This window comes from Camellia sinensis, chromosome 14 (genome assembly GCF_055761805.1).
Source record: "Camellia sinensis isolate YWXY chromosome 14, ASM5576180v1, whole genome shotgun sequence".
NCBI classification, from domain to species: Eukaryota; Viridiplantae; Streptophyta; class Magnoliopsida; order Ericales; family Theaceae; genus Camellia; species Camellia sinensis.
Window position 1 is genome coordinate 101,152,138 of NC_138974.1, and position 20,511 is coordinate 101,172,648.

The 20,511-nt window shown below is 32.9% G+C and overlaps 1 protein-coding gene and 1 pseudogene across 2 annotated transcripts in view; one reads left to right on the forward strand and one right to left on the reverse strand.

The window, feature by feature from the left end:
- Nucleotides 1-14,724, forward strand: part of LOC145807812 (cyanogenic beta-glucosidase-like) — a 73,714-nt pseudogene extending 58,990 nt beyond the window's left edge. Inside the window, exons 9-16 of the transcript XR_014351223.1 lie at nt 3,854-3,912; nt 4,279-4,354; nt 11,204-11,281; nt 11,398-11,485; nt 11,824-12,079; nt 13,834-13,949; nt 14,139-14,356; nt 14,450-14,724. The product of XR_014351223.1 is annotated as a cyanogenic beta-glucosidase-like (transcript). The remainder of the gene's footprint in view (nt 1-3,853; nt 3,913-4,278; nt 4,355-11,203; nt 11,282-11,397; nt 11,486-11,823; nt 12,080-13,833; nt 13,950-14,138; nt 14,357-14,449) is intronic.
- A 2,324-nt stretch (nt 14,725-17,048) lies between these two features.
- LOC145807209 (uncharacterized) lies at nt 17,049-19,026 on the reverse strand. Its single transcript, XM_082905153.1, has one exon. It carries the CDS (start codon nt 18,711-18,713, stop codon nt 17,049-17,051), a length of 1,665 nt encoding a protein of 554 aa, XP_082761279.1. The 5' UTR covers nt 18,714-19,026.
- Between the last annotated feature and the right edge of the window lie 1,485 nt (nt 19,027-20,511).

The following is a 20,511-nucleotide window of genomic DNA, read 5'->3' on the forward strand; positions in this document are numbered from 1 at the left end:
CATACATGCCCAAGTTGATCTCAAATTCAACACAATCTTTGGTCAATTCACTCCTTTACTCTCATTATCTTCTTTAACTCACAAATTGTGGTTCAAACTCTTACCTACTATCTTCAATGAGGCTAGGTTTAGAAATTTCTTGAGCCTAGCTTCCAAATTCTTCAATCATCCAAGCCAATTCCTCAAGATTGAGCTCCTATCTCTCGAAGATGAAGATTTCTCTCCTTATATAGCTTAGTCTCAGCAAAATGTTGAAGATGAGCTCAAAGTTATGAGCCTAAGCACTAACTCAACATATATATAGTGGATGATTAGCATAAGCTAATTAAGCATGATTAAGACTAATCAACCTTACTTAATTTAATTCAATTCAACTAATTAATTTGATCCGAATCAATTTTTAATTAAATTTCACTATAGGCTCTAAAAATTATGTTAATCACAATGGTATAACCAATTTTGGTTTCTGTCGACTCTACGGCCCTCAATTTCAAATTATACCCGATAGAAGAACAAATTTCTCTACGGTGAACAGATATAAATTCAAAAACATAATTAATTACACAACTAGCACCTAAAATATTCCAAAATCATATTAAGCACATAATCACAAGTATAATTAAGATTAGCATTATAACACAGAATGGGGTCATCATACAGTTTTTATGTTCAGCAACACTATTTTGTTCAAGGGTTCGATGACAAGTAAGTTATTGAAGAATATCGATTTGATTAAGATGGAAACGAAATGTATTAGAAATATATTTCCCACCATTATCAGAATGGATAGTCCTAACAACTGCATAAAATTGAGTTTTAACCATCTGTAAAAATTGGACAAAAATAGGAAAAACGTTAGACTTACGACGAATTAGATAAACCCAAGTGCACCTAACCTAGTGTGATCATCAATAAAAGTCACATAATATCTATGACTAAAAAAAGTAGTGACAGGGAAAGGACCCCATATATTAGAATGTATAAGATCAAAAACACTAGGAGCAAGAGTCATATGAGGGAATATATTAACCTTCTTTATCAAATCACCTGAAATCCAAATTATATATATATATATATTAAATATACATATAAATTATTAATCATTACATAATATTAAAGTAATTTAAATTATTAAATCATATTGAATATATATTATAGGGGCATTTACACGCAAATCTTAATTTATGAACTTATCTAAGATTTTTTGAACTTTCAAAACCCATTAAATTTTTAATAGTTGAAATTGTCTTTCAAACAATTGTTCATCATTTATGATTATCTATAAATGAACATTTATTTTAATTTTCAAAACTTTAAAACATCAACTTTGAAATTGAAAAAAGAAAAGAAATTATGTGAAAAAAAAATTAATTAAAAAAATTGAAAAAGCTAAATTATTTTTTTGTGCAAAATTAAAAATTTTGTGCCTATAAAGGAACATGATGATGGAATATTGATATGAAAAAAAAAAGGGGGATATTGTTCTTGGTTTTGTTGGATAATTAAATCAAACCAATAAGTAAAACGCTAAAAATATTTAATCTCATACTCTGTTTTTTTCATCAGTTAGTGAAATAATTATCTAGAATATTACTATGCAAAATTGATAATATTCTTAGTTTTAAAAATTAGGAAAAACTAATAATATTCTCAGTTTTACTAAATAGGACTTATTAGTTCAAAAAATCTTAAATAGGACTTGAGCTACCATAACATTTGTAATTAGGACTTTTAGATAATTAAATATATATTATATACACAACTAACACAAAATCTTACCTTTTTTATTATCACTCATAAATTGTAAAGATTACCATAGTGACATCTCTATTACATTATATAAATTATTTGTTTTGATATTATTAATGATTTTCTAAAAAGAAATGTAAATAGAGTCTAATTTTTATAAATTAATAATTTAGCTAGAAAAAAAAATGAAATTCATGTACAATTCGGGCAACTTTGGTCAATTTGGGTTTAACTTGGGTCGAATTTGGATAGACAATCTCAAGATATAATTCAAGCCTAGCGCAGGCTTGGGCAGGTCTCAACGAACCTTGAGTTAGTCTTGGATAACCTTCCAACTCGACCGAACATACCCGAGTTGCATCCCTGATTTTAGGGTAAATTACCAATAGGTCCTTCTTTGGGGACTTATTACCCATTAAGTCCTGTTGATAAATTTAGGGTGAAGCACTAATAAATCTCAAATAGTGATCTTATGAACTGTTTGATCCTTCTTTTTTTTAAGGACCCAAAGGTCCAATTCTAGTATGAATTACATAAAGGGTCAAGCATAAACATGTTGGTGTTGTGTGTTGAAGGACAAATGTGAGTTTTCTCATAATGTTGAAATTACTAAATGTAACACTTTAAAAAAATTCCTTAGTGTATTTTTTTCAAATGTGTTACTCCAATGTAACACTCTGAAAGCGTAACACTCCAATGTAATATATTAAAAAACTCTTTAGTGTACCTTTATCAAATGTAACAATATAACATTTTATAAAAACTTCTTAGTGTACTTTTTCTAAAAGTAACACTCTAATCAATGTAACACTAAAAAATTTCTTAGTATACTTTTTTCAAACGTAACATTCCAATATAACACACTAAAAAACCCATTGGTGTATTTTTCTCAAACGTAACAACGTAACATTCCAAAAAATCTCTTTAGTATACTTTTTCAAAATGTAACAATCTAATGTAACACACTAAAAACTCTTTCGTGTACTTTTCTCAAACGTAGCAACGTAACATTTTAAAAGAACTCCTTAGTGTATATTTCTCAAACATAATACTCCAATCAATATAACACACAAAAACTTCTTACATTGTGTTTGGTTGGGGGATTTGGTGAGAGATTTGGAAAAGGAAAGAGAAAAAGTGTGTGAAATTAGGTGAAATGTAGGTATATTTTATTCATATTTTACCTAACTTTTCCATTTCTTTTTCCAAATTTCTTCTCAGATCTCCCAATTAAACACAACATTAGTGTACTTTTTTCCAAACATAGTACTCTAATGTAACACTCCAATGCAACACCAGAAAATCACAGTAACAGAAATACAAATTTTCACATTTGACAACCAACACTTTAGCTACCAATCCCATCCCCCCCCCCCCCCTCCCCCCTGCCAAAAAAAAAAAAGAATCTTCCACACCTCATATTTTCATTCCTATCCCAAAAATAAATAAAAAAATTGAAAAAATGAATGACAAAAGGGCATTCACTTAAACTCAAATGGCACTAAATCAAATAAATATAACTTTCCAAAATAAAAGGACTAATTGATTCATAAGAAAACTCTTAGAACTAAACGAATCAACATTTCCCCATACGGGATTTATCGATAAATTTTTAATAAATTTATCAATCTCTTATTTTTATGAATAAATTTATAATGATAAATTTATTAATAAAACATGTAAGTAAATAAGTCTAATTACTATGATTGATTGGTAAATACCCCTAATTTTTATTGAGCTCTAACGCATACTTGTTAAAATTTTAATAAATAAATCGAAACATACTAAAGTTCGGTTCGACTCATTTGCAGTCTTAATTATTACTAAATTTACACTGCCCTCCCTTATTTTACCTAACAATATGCACACACCTCTTCTCCGTTAATGGCTTATTAATGACTTCACGAAAAATATTTATATCAGCATTCTATATTATTAAAATGCCAATTTTACCTGTGAAAGGCAATTTTCGATCATTTATAGTTCAAAAAAAAATTAAAAATAAAAATAATTCATTTACTGTAGTTTTTTTACCTACAACCAAGGGTATCACACCTTATTAGTCTTCTATTTAATTAAAAAAAAATTTATTTTGAAATGACAGGTAAGATAAAAGATGGAAGTAATGGAGATGCGGCTGATGATTCTTACCATAAATACAAGGTACATGGCATGTTGTACTCTTCAGGACTCTACCAGGTCTGTGTTTGGCCATGTTTCTAGGAGGGTGGCTAGTGGTTATTGAGATTATTTTGCTCCTTTTATGGCACTTCAATGGGTTTAATTTCTTGCGCAATTATTTATCTATTTATTTATTATTTTTGATCTAAGGCCTAGGTGCAGTTTTTGTTTAGTCATATTGATTTTTCAGCTTTGTTTTGCAGCTCTCTTTGTTTTTATTATTTATTATTATTCATGTATGTATTGCCCTGTTCCAGTGTAGTGCTCTTTATTTTACATTAATATATTTCTTTTTTGCCAGTTCAAAAATAATAGTTATAGTGCTAACTTTATTTAAGCATGCCACAGGAAGACATAAGGATTTTGAAGGAAATGGGTCTAGATGCTTACAGATTCTCAATCTCGTGGTCAAGAATATTGCCAAGTATTACATTTCTTCTTCTTAGTTCATGTGTATATCTAAGTGATTAGAAATATGAAACCTTTTTATTTTAAATAGAAGATAAAGAACAATATAAAAACAACCCTTGACGGTTGATAAAAAGCAAAAAATATTTGTGATTTAAAAAATAACAAATCCTCCTGAAATTTGGGATCAAATCACAATCGACCATATATTAGTCACTAGGATTAAAGACAAATAGGTTTCAACTTTTATGCATGTCAAATTTTAAAATTATCTTCATCTGTAGATAATGTAGTTTTCCATGAATTCAATACATATTTAACTTTTAGACTTTTTAATCTTGGTTATGAAGGCAATTTTAGTGTTTAGTCACATTGAAATGGGAGTGTTTTTTAGTAAATCCTATTCTTAAGACCTATGTTTTATCTAATCCATATTCTTTTTTAGTATTCTATTAAGTCTTCTTTTTTTCTTTTTCTTTTTTTTTTTGATCATAAGAAAATCCATTGAAGGAAGCCAAATCGACACTTACAGAGACCATCTAAAAATAGAACTTACACCAAACAAAACAGAGATATTATAATAAGCATATAGGAGAAAAAAAATATGAATATATTCAGACGCACATTTCGTGCTATTGCTCGTATTGCAAAGTAGAACCAATCATAAGGCATGTCTGAGATAAAACATATGTTTCACCACATAGTCCTATTTTTAAGTCCTATTTGGTTTAATATGACCAAGTTTTCTATTAAGTCCTATTTGGCAATAGATCCAAGTATTCTATTAAGTCCTATTTGGTTTAATATGACCAAATTATCATTATAACTTTATGTGCTTGTTTCTATTTTAAAATTAATACACAATAAAAAATAACAATAATTCCTTATTCCATTGAGAAAAACTCTTCCTTATTCCATGAAGAAAATCTCTCATCATTCTAGAAAAAAATCTCATAATTCCAAGGGTGTAATCTCTCCGTTATTCCATGGAGAAAAACTATTCTAGGGGAAAAAAATTTCTCCCTTATTGAAAAAATCTCTTACATTCTCAAAATCCTAAATCGTCTCACTAAATATTGATGTGAACTTTCACATTACAAATGCACCTTGATAAATAACACATTCTCATGGAACCAGTGGTGGAGGTAAGTGAGGACCAAGGGGGTTACGTGCCCCCCCCCTCCCTTCCTCCCTGGATTTTGGGTTTTTTTTTTTACAGAAAATATTTTAAATAAAAAAATTATAAAAATATTATTAGAGTAAAATGTCAATGACATTTTAAAAATTATGAAAACAATAATAGTTGTTTTGATTGAAAATGAAGAGACTACTATAAATCATATTATCTATGAAAAATTTTGAATGTAACGGTGATGTCGTTGTTATTGATATGAAATTTATTAGATTGTTAGTTACATTTGACATGTGAGGTTCACTTTTTATGTATTTATTTACTATTAGTTGAAGATATCACATACTAATGATGACATGGGATTACCATTATATTGAATTTTTAATCAAATTTTGCATAAAAAAATAATTTATCATTTTATCATTATATAATTTATTTTAAGTCTTATATTCATATTTTTCTTTTATATTGTCTATGATACACTAATTATAAATAACATTATTTTTTTTTATGTTTCTCAAAATCAATCATAAAAACTTGCGTGAAATATTTTTGTAAAATTTTTTAATATTGTAATTAATAAGTGTCCTTTCTAATTTAATTTTCTGGTTTCGCCACTGCATGGAACCATACACACACTCAATATTTCATGAGTGTGTGATCATTAACATTGGGTACGACTACCTATTTGTATTATAGAATTAATATGAACATTCACATATCTATATACATACTATGTTCATGCTAGTATATACAACTAATCTTGGAAAAAATAAAACATATACCAAAGTACAATATGAATATTCACAATAAACAACAAACATACAATTAACCTTCAAAAAAATAAACTCATATCAAAATACAATGTGAATATTCACAATTTACAATTAACATACAATTACCCTTAAAAAATTACATTCATACTAATGTGAATATTCACACTACAACATGAAAACATAAAACAAAATTTAAAAAAAAAAAAAAGAAGTAAAAATCGACTACTTTGATTGTTTAATGATAACAAAAATAATTGTTCAACCAACAAGTATAGTAACAAAAACAACAAACATACAACTAATTTTCGAAAAAATAAAATTCATACCAAAATACAATATGAATATTCACAGTTTACAATTAGCATACAATTAGCCTTAAAAAACACTAAACTCATACCAATGTGAACATTACACTGCAACGTGAAAACACGAAACAAAATTTTAAAAAGTGAAAATCGACTATTTCGATTGTTCAACAGCAATAGAAATGATTGCTCAACCAAAAATCATTGTAACAATCAATATATTAAAAACCATCAAACAATATAAAAAAAAATCATCAAATAGTTCATTATGGAAGCACCTTTTTAGAAACAATATGTATATAATCAACTCCGGCATAATACCAGCGAATAACCTACACAATATCAGTGACTACACAAACCAACGAAGAGATTACGGTTTATTTATAACAATGTCAAAAAAACGATTGTTCATCGCCAGTTTACTATCATCTCTGTTGCGAGTCCATTATCTCTATCATTGGTCTACATGTATAACTAACATTCTCTTCTAAATATTCTTCCATGATAGGACCTTATTGTAAAATAATGGTGAAGATCTTTGATCAAGTGAATTCCCCACATTGGGGCAAAGAAAATATTAAGAATAATAATCTTCTATGTTTATATACAGTATTTTGTATGTATCATAAATGAAGTATATCTAATAATAATTTTCTCTCTCTAGATATAAGGTATAATATATATATATATATATATATACATATATATATTACAATAAAAGCTTATAAGGGTAAAATAATCCACATAGTACTTCTAATATGAGAAAAAAGACCTATTGGAATATAAATTCAAATGTGTGGGACTAGATGGAACACAAAAATACTTTGTGGACTTATTGGGTTATAAGTCCTCTAAATGAGATTTATAAATAAATCTCTCAAGCTCAATACCCCCTTCCCCCATTCAATTCTTTTTATTACAACTATTAAATTTTATATCTGTAACTTATGACTCGCTTAATCCCATAGATATTTTTATAATTTAGAAAGTCCTATCAAACATCAAAATTTTCCAAATGAAATGTACCCACATTTGGAAACGTAAAATGTGTATGCGAATATGATATTTCAAATTGCAAAATCGTAGTTGTCATATTAGGTCCCATTGTCATATTTTAATAATGACACATTTGACAAAAGTTTAATAAGACAATAATGCACTCATTAGAGTGATTGTCCCATTATCACATTTTAAGAATGACACAATTGGCATTTTAAGAATGATGTCCCATTGTCACATTAATTTTAAGAATGACACATTTGGCAAAAGTTCATACCCACATTGGGAAACCAAACGTAGCATCACCCAAGAATCTCTAAGAAATATAGTGAAATGATCTCACGGTGTACATTTCCAAATTCAATGGGATTGTGATTGTCCACAAAAAAAATTCATAGGACTTTTCAAAACATACTTTTCTGGGATGGGATTTCCAGGTAAATTAACGTTAATAAAACTACCTTTAAAAACAAAACTCTAAATCTAAAACAAGAAAACGTATCTACCCACTCATACTACTTGCTACCAGGTCACTTGTTAGTGCCCACTGCCACCAATCCTCCCAACCCATCAACCATTGACACCATCCTCTCCCCCACCTATTGCTGCCATTTGTAACGATACCATTCCTCTTCCATCACACCCACTATTAGCTCATTGACTCCCTCAAACCCGGCCTCCGCCACCTCCTCCCTAGTTAACTCTTGTCCCGCCATCTTGACACCCTAACCCGTTCCCACAACTTCTAATCCCTCTTTTCCTTTGCCAACACCCCCTCTTCTATGAAACCCTACAACCACCAAACACTACCACCCTCCACCCACAAACATTTAGATTTGAATACCCTAGGCCTCCTCCTTAAAAATCTCTCTGTGTCTCTCTCATACATGATTTACAAAGGTCAGTCAATTGGGGTTTTGAGATTATGAGAGGAATGGATTAAGGCTAGCAAGAAAGCTAGTAGATATCATGGTGGTAGAGAAGTGGGTAGCATATAAGAGAGGGACTAGGGTGGTGGTTGGAAGTGGTGCTGGTTATGGGTTAGGGTTTGTAGGGTTAGAGATGTCAAGATAACATGCAAGGTTTGATATGAGAGTATTTTGGAAATATGGGGTGAAAAAAGGGGAAAACAAAAATCCAAATTTTAAATGAGTATGAAAAGGTGGGTGTAAGAAGAAGAATTTGTGGTGTAAACATAGACCCCCTTTTGGAACATGGCACTAAAAAATGTTAACATCAAATAATTTTTTTTTTCCCAAATTTTCCTTAAGTGCATCAAGAGTGAGATTTTAAGATATTGGTGAAAGATGAAGAGATTAAGGATAGATTAGAAGAACTATTTTGAGAAACTATTAAATGAGGAGCATGGAATAAGGGAAGAAATAGCCAGTAATACGATAAACCAAGATTATAGCTTCTATCACAAGATTAGGAACTTTGAAGTAGAGATTGCACTTAAGAAGATAAAATCAAATAAGACTTTAGGATCCGATGATATCCCTATTAAATGAGGAGCATGGAATAAGGGAAGAAATAGCCAGTAATACGATAAACCAATATTATAGCTTCTATCACAAGATTAGGAACTTTGAAGTAGAGATTGCACTTAAGAAGATAAAATCAAATAAGACTTTAGGATCCGATGATATCCCTATTGAAGCATGGAAGTGTTTGGGTAAAAAAGGGGTTGCTTAGTTAACTAGGTTGTTTAGCAAAATTTTGTTGACTAGGAACATGCCAGATGCGTGGAGGAAGAGTATTTTAGTGCCAATCTAGAATAAAGGAGATGTCCAAAATTGCAACAACTATAGAGGAATCAAGCTAATGTGTCCTATAATGAAAGTGTGGGAGAGGGTGATGGAATACCGATTGCGAGATATAACAGAGGTGTCGGAAAATCAATTTGAGTTTATGCCTGGCAAGTCAACAATAGAAGCGATCTATCTTTTAAGGAGAGTAATAGAAAAGTATAGAGAAAAGAAAAGAGACATTCATATGGTGTTTATCAACCTTGAGAAAGCATATAATAGAGTGCCTCGGGATATAATATAGTGGGTGTTAGAGAAGAAGGAGTGACAAATGGTTACATTGATGTAATTAGGGACATGTATGAAGGGGTGGTGACCACTATTAGATCGTCTGTTGAAGAGACAAATAAATTTCCTATCACTGTAGGATTACACCAAGGATCTACCTTCAGCCCTTATCTTTTTGCATTAGTTATGAATGAGCTGACGAGAAATATTCAGGATGACGTGCCATGGTATATGCTTTTTGCAGACGATATCGTGCTAGTGGATGAGACTAGAGAAGGAGTTAACACAAAGTTAGAGATTTGGAGAAAAGCAATTGAATTTAAAGGATTCCGGATAAACAGAACCAAGACAAAGTACATGGAGTGTAAATTTAGTAACAGTAACAATGAAAGCAGGGGAGAAGTGAAGATTGAGAACCAAGAACTGCCTAAGAGTGAACATTTTTGTTATTTAGGGTCGATTATCACAACAGCGGGAGAAATTGATGCGGATGTGGCCCATAGGATTAAGGCGGAATGGTATAAATGGAGAAGTGCGTCTGTAGCACTGTGCAATAAACGAATACTCACTAAACTAAAAGGTAAGTTCTATAGAACGGCTACTAGATCAGCAATGTTGTATGGGACGAAGTGTTGGGCAACCAAGAAACAACATGTAAATAAGATGAGTGTGGTTGAGATGAGGATGCTACCGTGGATGTGTGTCAAGACTAGACAAGACAAAATTAGGACTAAGTGTATTGCAGAATGGGTAGGAGTAGCACCGATAGAAGAAAAATTGAGAGAGAATCAATTGAGATGGTTTGGTCATATTCAATGGAGACTAACAGAGGCAATAGTGAAGAGATGCGATGCAGTGACGGTAGATGGAAGTGTTAAGAGACCAACTAGGCCTAGATTCACATTGGCTAACATTGTAAATAGAGATATGGATATACTTAATCTGACTAACGAAATAACCTTTGATAGAGCCGCGTAGAGAAGAAGGATTCATGTAGTCGATCCCATTTGATGGGACTTAAGGCTTAGTTTGGTTTGGTTTGTAAACTTCAAACTCATGATTTTTTTCCTTTTTAATTTTTTGAAAGGGAAATGCTAACCACGTTGTAATGTTCGTATATTGAAATATGTGAAAATATTCAAAAATATATAGTAAAAAAATGTGTGAAATTATTTCAAATATGTATTGAAATTTTAAACTTTTTGACATTATTTGGTTTGTAATGAATTCCCAATGGACAGTTATTCACAAGGCTCCTTTTCAAATCACAGGATTTATTATTATTTTTTTTACTTCTTTTTTTTTGTTTTTTTGTATGTTCATCTTTTGCTCTTAAAAATATGATAGAAAAATATCGGGCCACAAAGACGAAACATAAACATAATGAAAGAAATTAAGAAAAAAGAAAAGAGAAGAAAAGATGTGCAAATGAAAAAAAAAAAAAAAAAAAACTGGTTTTTGGAATCCCAAATGTCATGTGTTTCCATCGTTTAATCAAAATATCTTAAAATATGTGATATCTCAATGGAATGTTATAATCCTTTCAATCAATCGATCCCATTTTATTTATTTGGCTTCTATTTTTTTTTTTTTTCTTTTCAAATTTGGAATTATTAGATGGAAAGTTTAGTGGAGGTGTGAATGAAGAAGGAATCAAATACTACAACAACCTCATAGATGAGCTTCTTGCCAATGGTTGTTGATTCAACCTCAACTCTTTCATAATCTATTTAACAAGTCAAAATGCATATATATATATATATAGATATTCTTATGTGAAGACATATGTTTATGCTAAATTATATATGCAGGTATAAAGCCCTTTGTGACTCTCCTTCATTTTGATGTTCCCCAAGCTTTGGAAGATGAGTATGGAGGCTTCTTAAGTTCTTGAATTGTGTAAGTCAATCATGTTACTTTCATCATATGATCCGTCTGTATAACTGCCTATAAAAGACATTTAAAAGTTGTTTTTGAATTTTTAAAGAACTATTTTTACAGAAATGAAAACTACATGTGTGTTTTCAAAGTTTTCATTTTTTTTATTTTTGAAAATACAATTATGAAAACACTATCAAACAGACAATTATCGAAGATGTGTTTACACTACTAAGAGTACTTGTATAATCTAGACATTGGTACTACATTTCTACCATATCATCCAAATCAAAGTGTTGTTGAGCCTTTAAGCTCCTAGGGCTAGGCTTAAATGAAGCCATGTCAACCTGTGTTAACAGGAACGATTTTTACAACTATGTGGATCTATGCTTTGGGAAATTCGGGGATAAGGTGAAGCATTGGGTCACTCTGAATGAGCCGTGGAGCTTTAGCTATGGTGGATATGCAATGGGTTTCCTTGCACCAGGTCGATGCTCTTCTTGGCAACAACTAAGTTGCACTGGTGGTGACTCTGCCACTGAACCTTATTTGGTGGCACATTACCAACTTCTTGCCCATGCAGCTGCTGTAAAATTGTATAGAAGCAAATATGAGGTAAAATTCAGTATACATATATATGCTATATTGCTACAATGTGTGTTTGATACTTTGCAGTAAATGCATTATTGGTGATTTTTGTGTAGATTAAGTGGGCTATTATGACTTCTTTTCTTCTTTTTTTTTGGAATTATGTCCCACACCATTTTTTATTTTCTTATAGCTCTGGTTACAACTTACTAGTTAAAAATAATTTTAATTTGCTGAAAATGCTTATCATCTAAAGGTAGGAGAAGAGTATTTTTAGATTCTGCTTAGAGATTATATGTTGTCAACCAAACAAAAAAAAAAAAAAAAGGCTAAAACACACAAAACCATACTTAAAATTAAGTTTTCTGCAAGAAAACAGGGGAATTTTTTCTGGTCCTTGCTTGTTTTGGGGTATCTATATTTCTTTTCTTTGTTTTTGTTGGCATCTTGTCACGTGGGATATCTTTTTAAAATACGTTGAACTGTTTTCTATTGGTGGACTTTCTAAAATAGATTAAGTGCCTTCAACAAATGTAAACTACACAAATGGAAGTAATGCGAGGGATACTTGTAATCTTACTAACAATCTTACTAACACATTCACAAAGACTCACAAGTTTTTATAAAATCAACCATCACTTGGTATGGGACCTACATCAACTTGTGAGTGTGTTGGTAAGATTGTTAGTAAGATTGTAAGTATTCTTAGCATTATTCTTATACTTGTAGGTAGGTACTTTTTTATGAAAAATGTTTGGGATCACCTTTGGGGATAACCCGTACACTAAAGTGATCCTAACTCTCTATGTATGTGTGAGGCCCACTCATATATATGTGAGGTCCACATTATGAGTGATCCAGATTTGTGAGGATCTTGTTGGGGTCTTGTAGGGATGGGGTTTCAATCATTATTCCTTTTTTATTTCCTTATTGGTTGTGTGGAGGCTTTTTTCAAAGAGGGCTTTCTAAAAAAACAAAAATTTGTATTACGACTTTGTTTGGAGAGTTTAAAATCTACTTTAAAGTGGGGCCTTTTGCAAGATGAGAGTTTGGAATTTTCTCTAAAATGGGGCCTTTTGCAAAATGAGGCCTAAAGCACAAGCTTTAAAGGCTTCAAGAGTAATGATGAAGTTTCTTCCATAGTGCTTATAACCTGAGGCCATGTTTGTTTGGGCGGACTGGATTAGCATTCCCATGACTAATAGTCCTAGGACTACAAATCCGTTGGATTATATATCCTATCTTAACTAAAAGTCAAGTTTAAAATAATTAGTCCCTACTTTAATTGTTTAATCAAATATCGGATTAATAATTTTATTGGACTATTAGTCCAATCCCAAACTCATGTCCACCCAAACAAACATGGCCTGAATGTACTATTTGTTTCAAGCTTAATAAAATTCTTCTTCCCAAATTTTTCCATTGACCCTTTCAACTGCTCTTGCATGTATAAATACATGATCTTACCACTTACCACCACATAACACTAGGTCTAATTGTTTTCCAAATGAACCAACCGTAATTAGCGCAATACACAACATAAACCCAACTTTAGTTAAATTACATAAGTTAAGTAGGTTGTTAAAGACAAACACAATACATCAACAATACAAATTTCCATGATGGGACAAATTATTACCATGTATGATTTAATGATTATTCTTGTGAACCATATTAAACCAAATGGGAAGAACTATTTGTTTGTATAGGATGCAAATACAAAATAATTTCATTAAAAATTTGTTTGCATGCTTGTAATTAATTTGATTTTGGAAGTGTAGAGAAGACAAATGGGGAAGATTGGAATTGCACTTATATCAGAATGGTTTGAGCCGTACTCCAGTACAAGAGAAGACTATGAAGCTGCATTACGAGGCCTTGATTTCATGTTTGGTTGGTGAGTACTACTCGATGCTTTCTCTTTTTCTTCACTATGCATATCTCATATTCCAATCGGTGTTTCTTGATGCTTATTGAAAGGATTGTTCTTTGTCGAATTTTTTCTTCTTTTTGTCATAGGCCTAACATTAGACTTAAAATGCCTTTTCACTTTTAAGTCCTAATTTTGTTTATACATGTATTTTAGGTTTATGGACCCATTGACAACCGGGGATTATCCACAAATCATGCGATCTCTTGTAGGAAGCCGCCTTCCTACATTCTCAAAAGAACAATCCAATTTGCTAATTGAGTCGTTTGATTTTCTAGGATTGAACTATTATTCTGCTGTATATGCAGCCAATGCACCTAATTCATTTACCTTGATTCCAAGTTACATAACTGACTCTCGGGTCAATCAATTAAGTTCGTTCAAATTGAACTTTGATCCTAATAAGTTACGAAGTTTTAATTAAGTTGACACAAATACAAATTGACCATTATATTATGTTTTTGTAGGTGAACGCGATGGTGTCCCAATTGGCCCCCAGGCAAGAACATTAAGTTCTATTCGCCCTCTTCTTTAGGGTTTGTTTTAAGTGTATAGTAAAATAAGTGAACTGTTTAGGAACAAAAAATGGAACATAAAAGATACACGGACTATTCAGAAGTTTGTATTCGCCCTCTTCCTTTTGTTTCCATAGAACTGGTAAGATACAAAATATGTATTTTGACCAAGTGTAGCTTAATATTGCTATCCATTTTGATGAAAAGGAAGTATGAAACCTACATTGCAATCCAGGTGGCTCTACATTGCTATCCATTTTTTTTACGTATCAGAATAAAAAATAAAAAAAAAGGAAAGAAAACTACAACAATATTTAACAGCGCTCTTTGTATGTTGAATTTTTGAACCTTAATTTTGCAGACTAGTTCACCATGGCTCCATGTTTATCCAAGTGGCATTCGCGACCTTCTGCTCTACATTAAGGAAAAGGACAATGATCCAATTATTTATATTACAGAAAATGGTATGTAATAAAAATATATTTTTTTGTATTATTAGCATTGAGCAAGGACAATTAATTGAAGAGGCATAACAATTTTATTAAACAACAGTTTCTAGATAAAATATTGACCTTGATTGTGCAGGGGTTACTTCAATTTTATTAATTGAAGTTTTTGTATTATTAGGATTTGATTGTTTGTGTAGAGGTGGAGTGAAGGTAGGTGGCTACTTCATATGGTCATTGCTGGACAATTTCGAATGGTCTGATGGTTACAGCGTTCGGTTTGGAATAAACTACGTAGACTACAAGAATGGGTTGAAGAGATACCCAAAACATTCAGCTGTATGGTTCACCGATTTTCTACGAAAACATAATCAAAACTCTCAGCCAACAATTTCTGATCATTAAGCGGAAGAGAATTCTTCTTGGCCTTCTTATGTCTCCCTCTTTTTCTTTTTCCCTTTCCATTTGCTGTATTCTCTACTTTCTTGAATAATGTTTATGTTGCTATGTTCTTAGCCATTAAATTGGTCATGTTGTTTCACCTAGCAGCTATTCTAATCACACAGAATTAAAGCATAAAAAAATCAGTAAAGATACGTGCACAAAATATATGTAGAAAAGTATATCCAGAAAAAAAATAATGTTCAGTTCATATTTAACTTTTGTATAGTAAAATCCACATCTGGAATGAATTTAAACAACACATTAAATTTTCTGAATATTTTTCTGTGTATGAATCTTGGGCAGTACCATTACTTATCCGCATTCTGTAGCTGATACCCAAATGTTCCTTTCAGACCAATAAAATTGAGCAGAAAATTGACAGTTATTCGCACCATCCATACTAACTTCAAATGTCCTGAATAAAATATACTTATGGTCCTTAAAATATATTTCCAGTTACTTTGATCCTCTAAATTTTAGTTTTGTCAATTTTATGTTTCATACTTGATTTGACTCGACTCGTTTATCCCTTACCAATCAAATTACAAGAGTCAGCTCCACTTAACAAAAACCCCATGTTCACTAAGGGTGTTCAAAAAAAATTGGTCAAACCGTAAATTGATCCGAACTATTCCAAATCATATGGTCTGGTCTGGTTTTTTGAGGGTACCATTTAGTTCTGGTTCCAAAAAAATTAAGAACCACTGCGTATGGTTCGGTTCACAGATTAAAGGTCAAAAGAACTGGAAAAGTCAAACCTAAATGAATCTATAAAATGAGAAACAACTGTACAAAGGAGCACAACACAGGACATAAAAGAGCAACAACTCTAAATAACAAAAGAGAAAAATATAAAAGAACAGAGAAAATTGGGAAAAAAAAAACTACTTCATTACAATAGAGAAAATTGGTTAACAAACTCTATTTCTCATAATAGACTAAATAATTTGACTACTTTACCAACCAACTTACTGACAGCTCAACTAGACTCACTCAGCCCGGACTCTCAAACTGTTCTCTCAGTTTATTGTCTCTCTTATTCTTTTTTCTTTTGTAAATTTTTCTACCAAACCTCAAATTTATATAACCTACAAATGTCCCTAATCATACCAATATTATGCCAAGATTTTGTTGTCTTTGTTTCTCCGAACTCAATTGAAAATAAAAATCCAATATATCAAGATAACTTTGTAATGTTTGGTTCAAGTGTTACTGCTGCGAATTCAACTTATTTTTCCCTATTCTCCAATTGTAATAATAATAATAACCTATAAAATAAGAGAGCTCCATTCTATGACTAATTAGGATTTCAAGTTCCAGTGACGAGTGGCTGAAAGAGGGATTGGTGAAGAACCAATATGTTAGAGTAGCCTATCTGCATATCCATTTTTTGAATATAAAAAAAAAAAATGCTGTTACATTGTCAACATTATAGCATTATGATCCCAAAAGGCCATTTAGATTAGGCATATTACAAATACAAAATGAAAAAATGAACCCGAAGCATTTAATTGACAGTCTCTTCCTTCATGGCCAGTGAGAGAGCACCAAGACTAGCTCCACACTCCACTGTGACACCAGGCATGGCTACAGCTCTACTCCCAACAAACCCACCTTTCCCAATCCTAATACTCCCATACTTCACTTTCCCTCCTTCACCTTCATATGTGTCCAAACAGCAATGCTTCTCTTCCCACACACCCTCCTTTCTCAATCCTCACCAATTCTGGATTCAACACTGCCCCCATGCTGTCAACATACACCCCTTCTTGGTCCCACCCAATCTCTGAACCCATGAGTTTCATCCAAACCCCAAACAAAACAGACCCACTTGTCATTTCCATGAAGTATTCCCCAACCACTGTCCTAATTGCCTGCCATATGGTGTCCATAAAGATCCTTCTACTCCAAATCAACTCACTCTCACCTTCTTTCTTCTTCCCCACTAGTACCCATTTGGCCCAAGAACAAGCTAGTCCTGCTAATATTCCTGAGTGAACCCAAAACACAGGCAACAACCAATGCAAAGGCAGACTCTTCACCTCCTTCAAGTTAAAAAGCCAGTTTAGAGGAGCAGAGAGTACTAAGCCCATGAGAAAGTAAGGCACAAGTGTTTGTAGTAATGGCTGAGCTGAAACGGTCCACAAGGACTGATACCATGTTCTTGCCAGTGTTACTTTTCTGGCATCTTTGTTCTCCAATGACACTGTTGATGCCATTGGACAGCCTGAGAGGTCAATTTTCACATCAGATTGATCCAAGAAAATCCTCCACGCCTCTGGAAGTGGTCTCTTGTTTCGCAAATGCTGGCATATTGCGTAGACAAGTGAGCGGCCATGATCCATCGATGCACTCTGAGAGCATGATGTAGCCCAGATGACATCTAATTCGTGGCATCGGAAAAATGGGTTGAATTCCAGCTTTTCTGATTCTTCTTCATTGAGCACTTGATCAATGGTTATCTCTCCAATCTCTATGTATGGAAATTGAGTTTCATCCCATGACTTGGTGCAATCAAGTGCAGTTTCACGAGTGCCTTCGTCTGATGGCACTGATCGGATTTGCAGTTGAAGGACATAACGCACCTTGTCAGGTGAATTCACGCGACTTTGGAAATCATCAGCAAGGAAAAGCAGTGGGCGGGTATCATTCTCATCTCGCGGGATTGCACCTGTTTCTGGTGGAAGTATACCTGTCGGCTCCACTTTACCCGAATCCTCACCAATGTTTTCATCAAAAGGCCTTAACTTGAACTTAACATACATTTCTTGTCCATCTTTGAACCGAAATAACCTGCAAATATTTGAGTAGTAATGCAACTCTGCATATGAGTCAGATTGTCGAAGGGAGTCCCACATTGCTTCTCTCACATGTGGCACATGCTTTACATGCTCTTCTCGTGCTGCAACCCCACATACTAGCCATGTTGCAAAGTCACCAATCGTGCGAGCATGGAATGCCCTACCTGTCTTCAGTGTGAGATCTAGAAGTGGAGTATCATCACCATTTTCGTCTGAAAATATCCTTAACGCTGCTCCACGTGGATCCTTTCTTGCATCATCATCTGAACTTAAGCAATTACTGTGCCTTATAATGACAGAGTAATTTTTCCCGCGACTAAAGATTTTGTGCTCTGGTAAGCCTTCTATATCCTCATAGATCCTTAAGAATCCTTTTCCAGCAGCGCCAATTCGATGGAAGTATCTTGATTTGACTTTGAGGGTTGTTGCAGCTAAATTTGCAGCAAGGTTGCCAAGTACCTTCTTGTATTTCATGTCCATTTTCTCTATTCGATCATCCAAAGAATGCATGTTGTTCTTAACCATTACCGGAGTTTGAGAACCAACAAAGACACCACCTCTTTGAAGAAATGAATTTATTGGAGCAACTGAAAGTGCGCCAAGTATGACATCCTTCTGAATGACAGAACCTGGGAGAATTGCTCCTTGACTCCCAACTACCGAGTTATCATCCACCTCAATCTTGCCAGATATAAACAACCCATCGGAGGAATAAAATCCGGTAATGATTCGGCTGAAGTCACCTAGATGAACACCGTTGCCAATTGAAATCAATGCCGGGTTTGAGATTGGATTGATAGCTCTGATAGAACAGTGTTGGCCAATTTTTGCACCCAAAAGGCGGAGATAAATGCAGAAAGCCTCTGTTCCGGAAAGGAACTTCCCAAATCTCAGGTGGCAGGAAATAATAATTCGATGTCGAAGCCAAGTCCTAACGTCTATTTTCCTTGTTATTTGTGGTTTGGCAAGAACAGAGTTCAAGGTGCAAGTGAGGAAGCTGAGGATGAGACCGTGAGCTAGGTAAACAATGGCTACAGAGAGGGCAAAGTTAATTGCACTTGAAGGGGCGGTATTAAACATAGTTCCATATGCAACAATGGCAAATGGAAACCAGTGAGATGCTCCAGATATGCAGAAAAAGCTGAAGTTTGAACAGAACAAGGCTTCTGTAATAGCCAAACATAGAAGAAGTAAATTATTGCTGCAGATAGAGTGCTGAGGAAAGCAACCATGTAGATCCCAAAAAAATGGTAAACAGCTTCATTATTTTCATGAGTTCTGTTTGTTTTCTTTTGTAGCATTTCAACCTGCAACCATCAAAAGACAGAAGGTTGTCATCTGCTTGTCAATTAAACCTTAAATAATAATATTCAAATGTGTTTAAAAACCTCAGTATCATCTTATGTTATTTAAAAGGTCTGAGTATGTTAACAAGTACTAACACCAAGGTGAACCAAAGAAACATCATAAACTTCAATGAAAACTTTTGTGAAGAGTAAATCTTAAATACGAGGGGCAATCAAAGGACAAACAGGTCCCAATTAAGATTAATAATGTTAAACTTGGTTTATGTTAAACCATATGGTTATGAAGAATTCATAAAATAATACACCTTGAGTAGTTTGTTTGATGAGGCTTTGTTTCCTATCTTTTCCCTATTTCAGCCAACGAAAACTAGGAACAGAAAATTCAGCGAAAATGTAGAGTACTTAATTGGATACAAGATCAATTTGATTATGTTTCCATTGAGAATATGAGAGGTGGAACATCATTTGTGGGTCCTGGAAGACCAAAGAAAAATTCCACATCCGACGAGGAGTTTGACGAGCAAAAAATTGAGTTCGATGACCAAGTACATGTTTTGGTACCTCGTTCTGAGAAAAGAGTGCTCATGTAAAAATGGAGTGGAGAAGCAGAAATACGGTGCATTTTATATCTATTTGTAAGAGCTTTCTCGTCAAAGCATAAATATTCATCAAATACAAAAAGCAAGGATTGTGTAAACAATTCTATAGAGGTGGAAAAATCTAAAGCACTTACCAAAAAAAATGGTTAAAAATATGTTTTTAGTTAAACCAACTCTAGCATGTTTTACTTAACATTCTAAAGTAAGCAATAATAATGGTGAATTGAGAAGTATTAAAATCGATTACCTTTTGAACACTATCGGCCTTAACAGTTTTAGACATAGTCTTTCCTGCACTCATCTGCAGGGCCAATACCTCAGCTCCATCTCCCACAATGCTTGCTTTCTGAATCATAGCATAAGGGCCAACTGAAGAATTTTGGCCGATTCTAGTGGGGTAGAAATTCAAGATTCCAT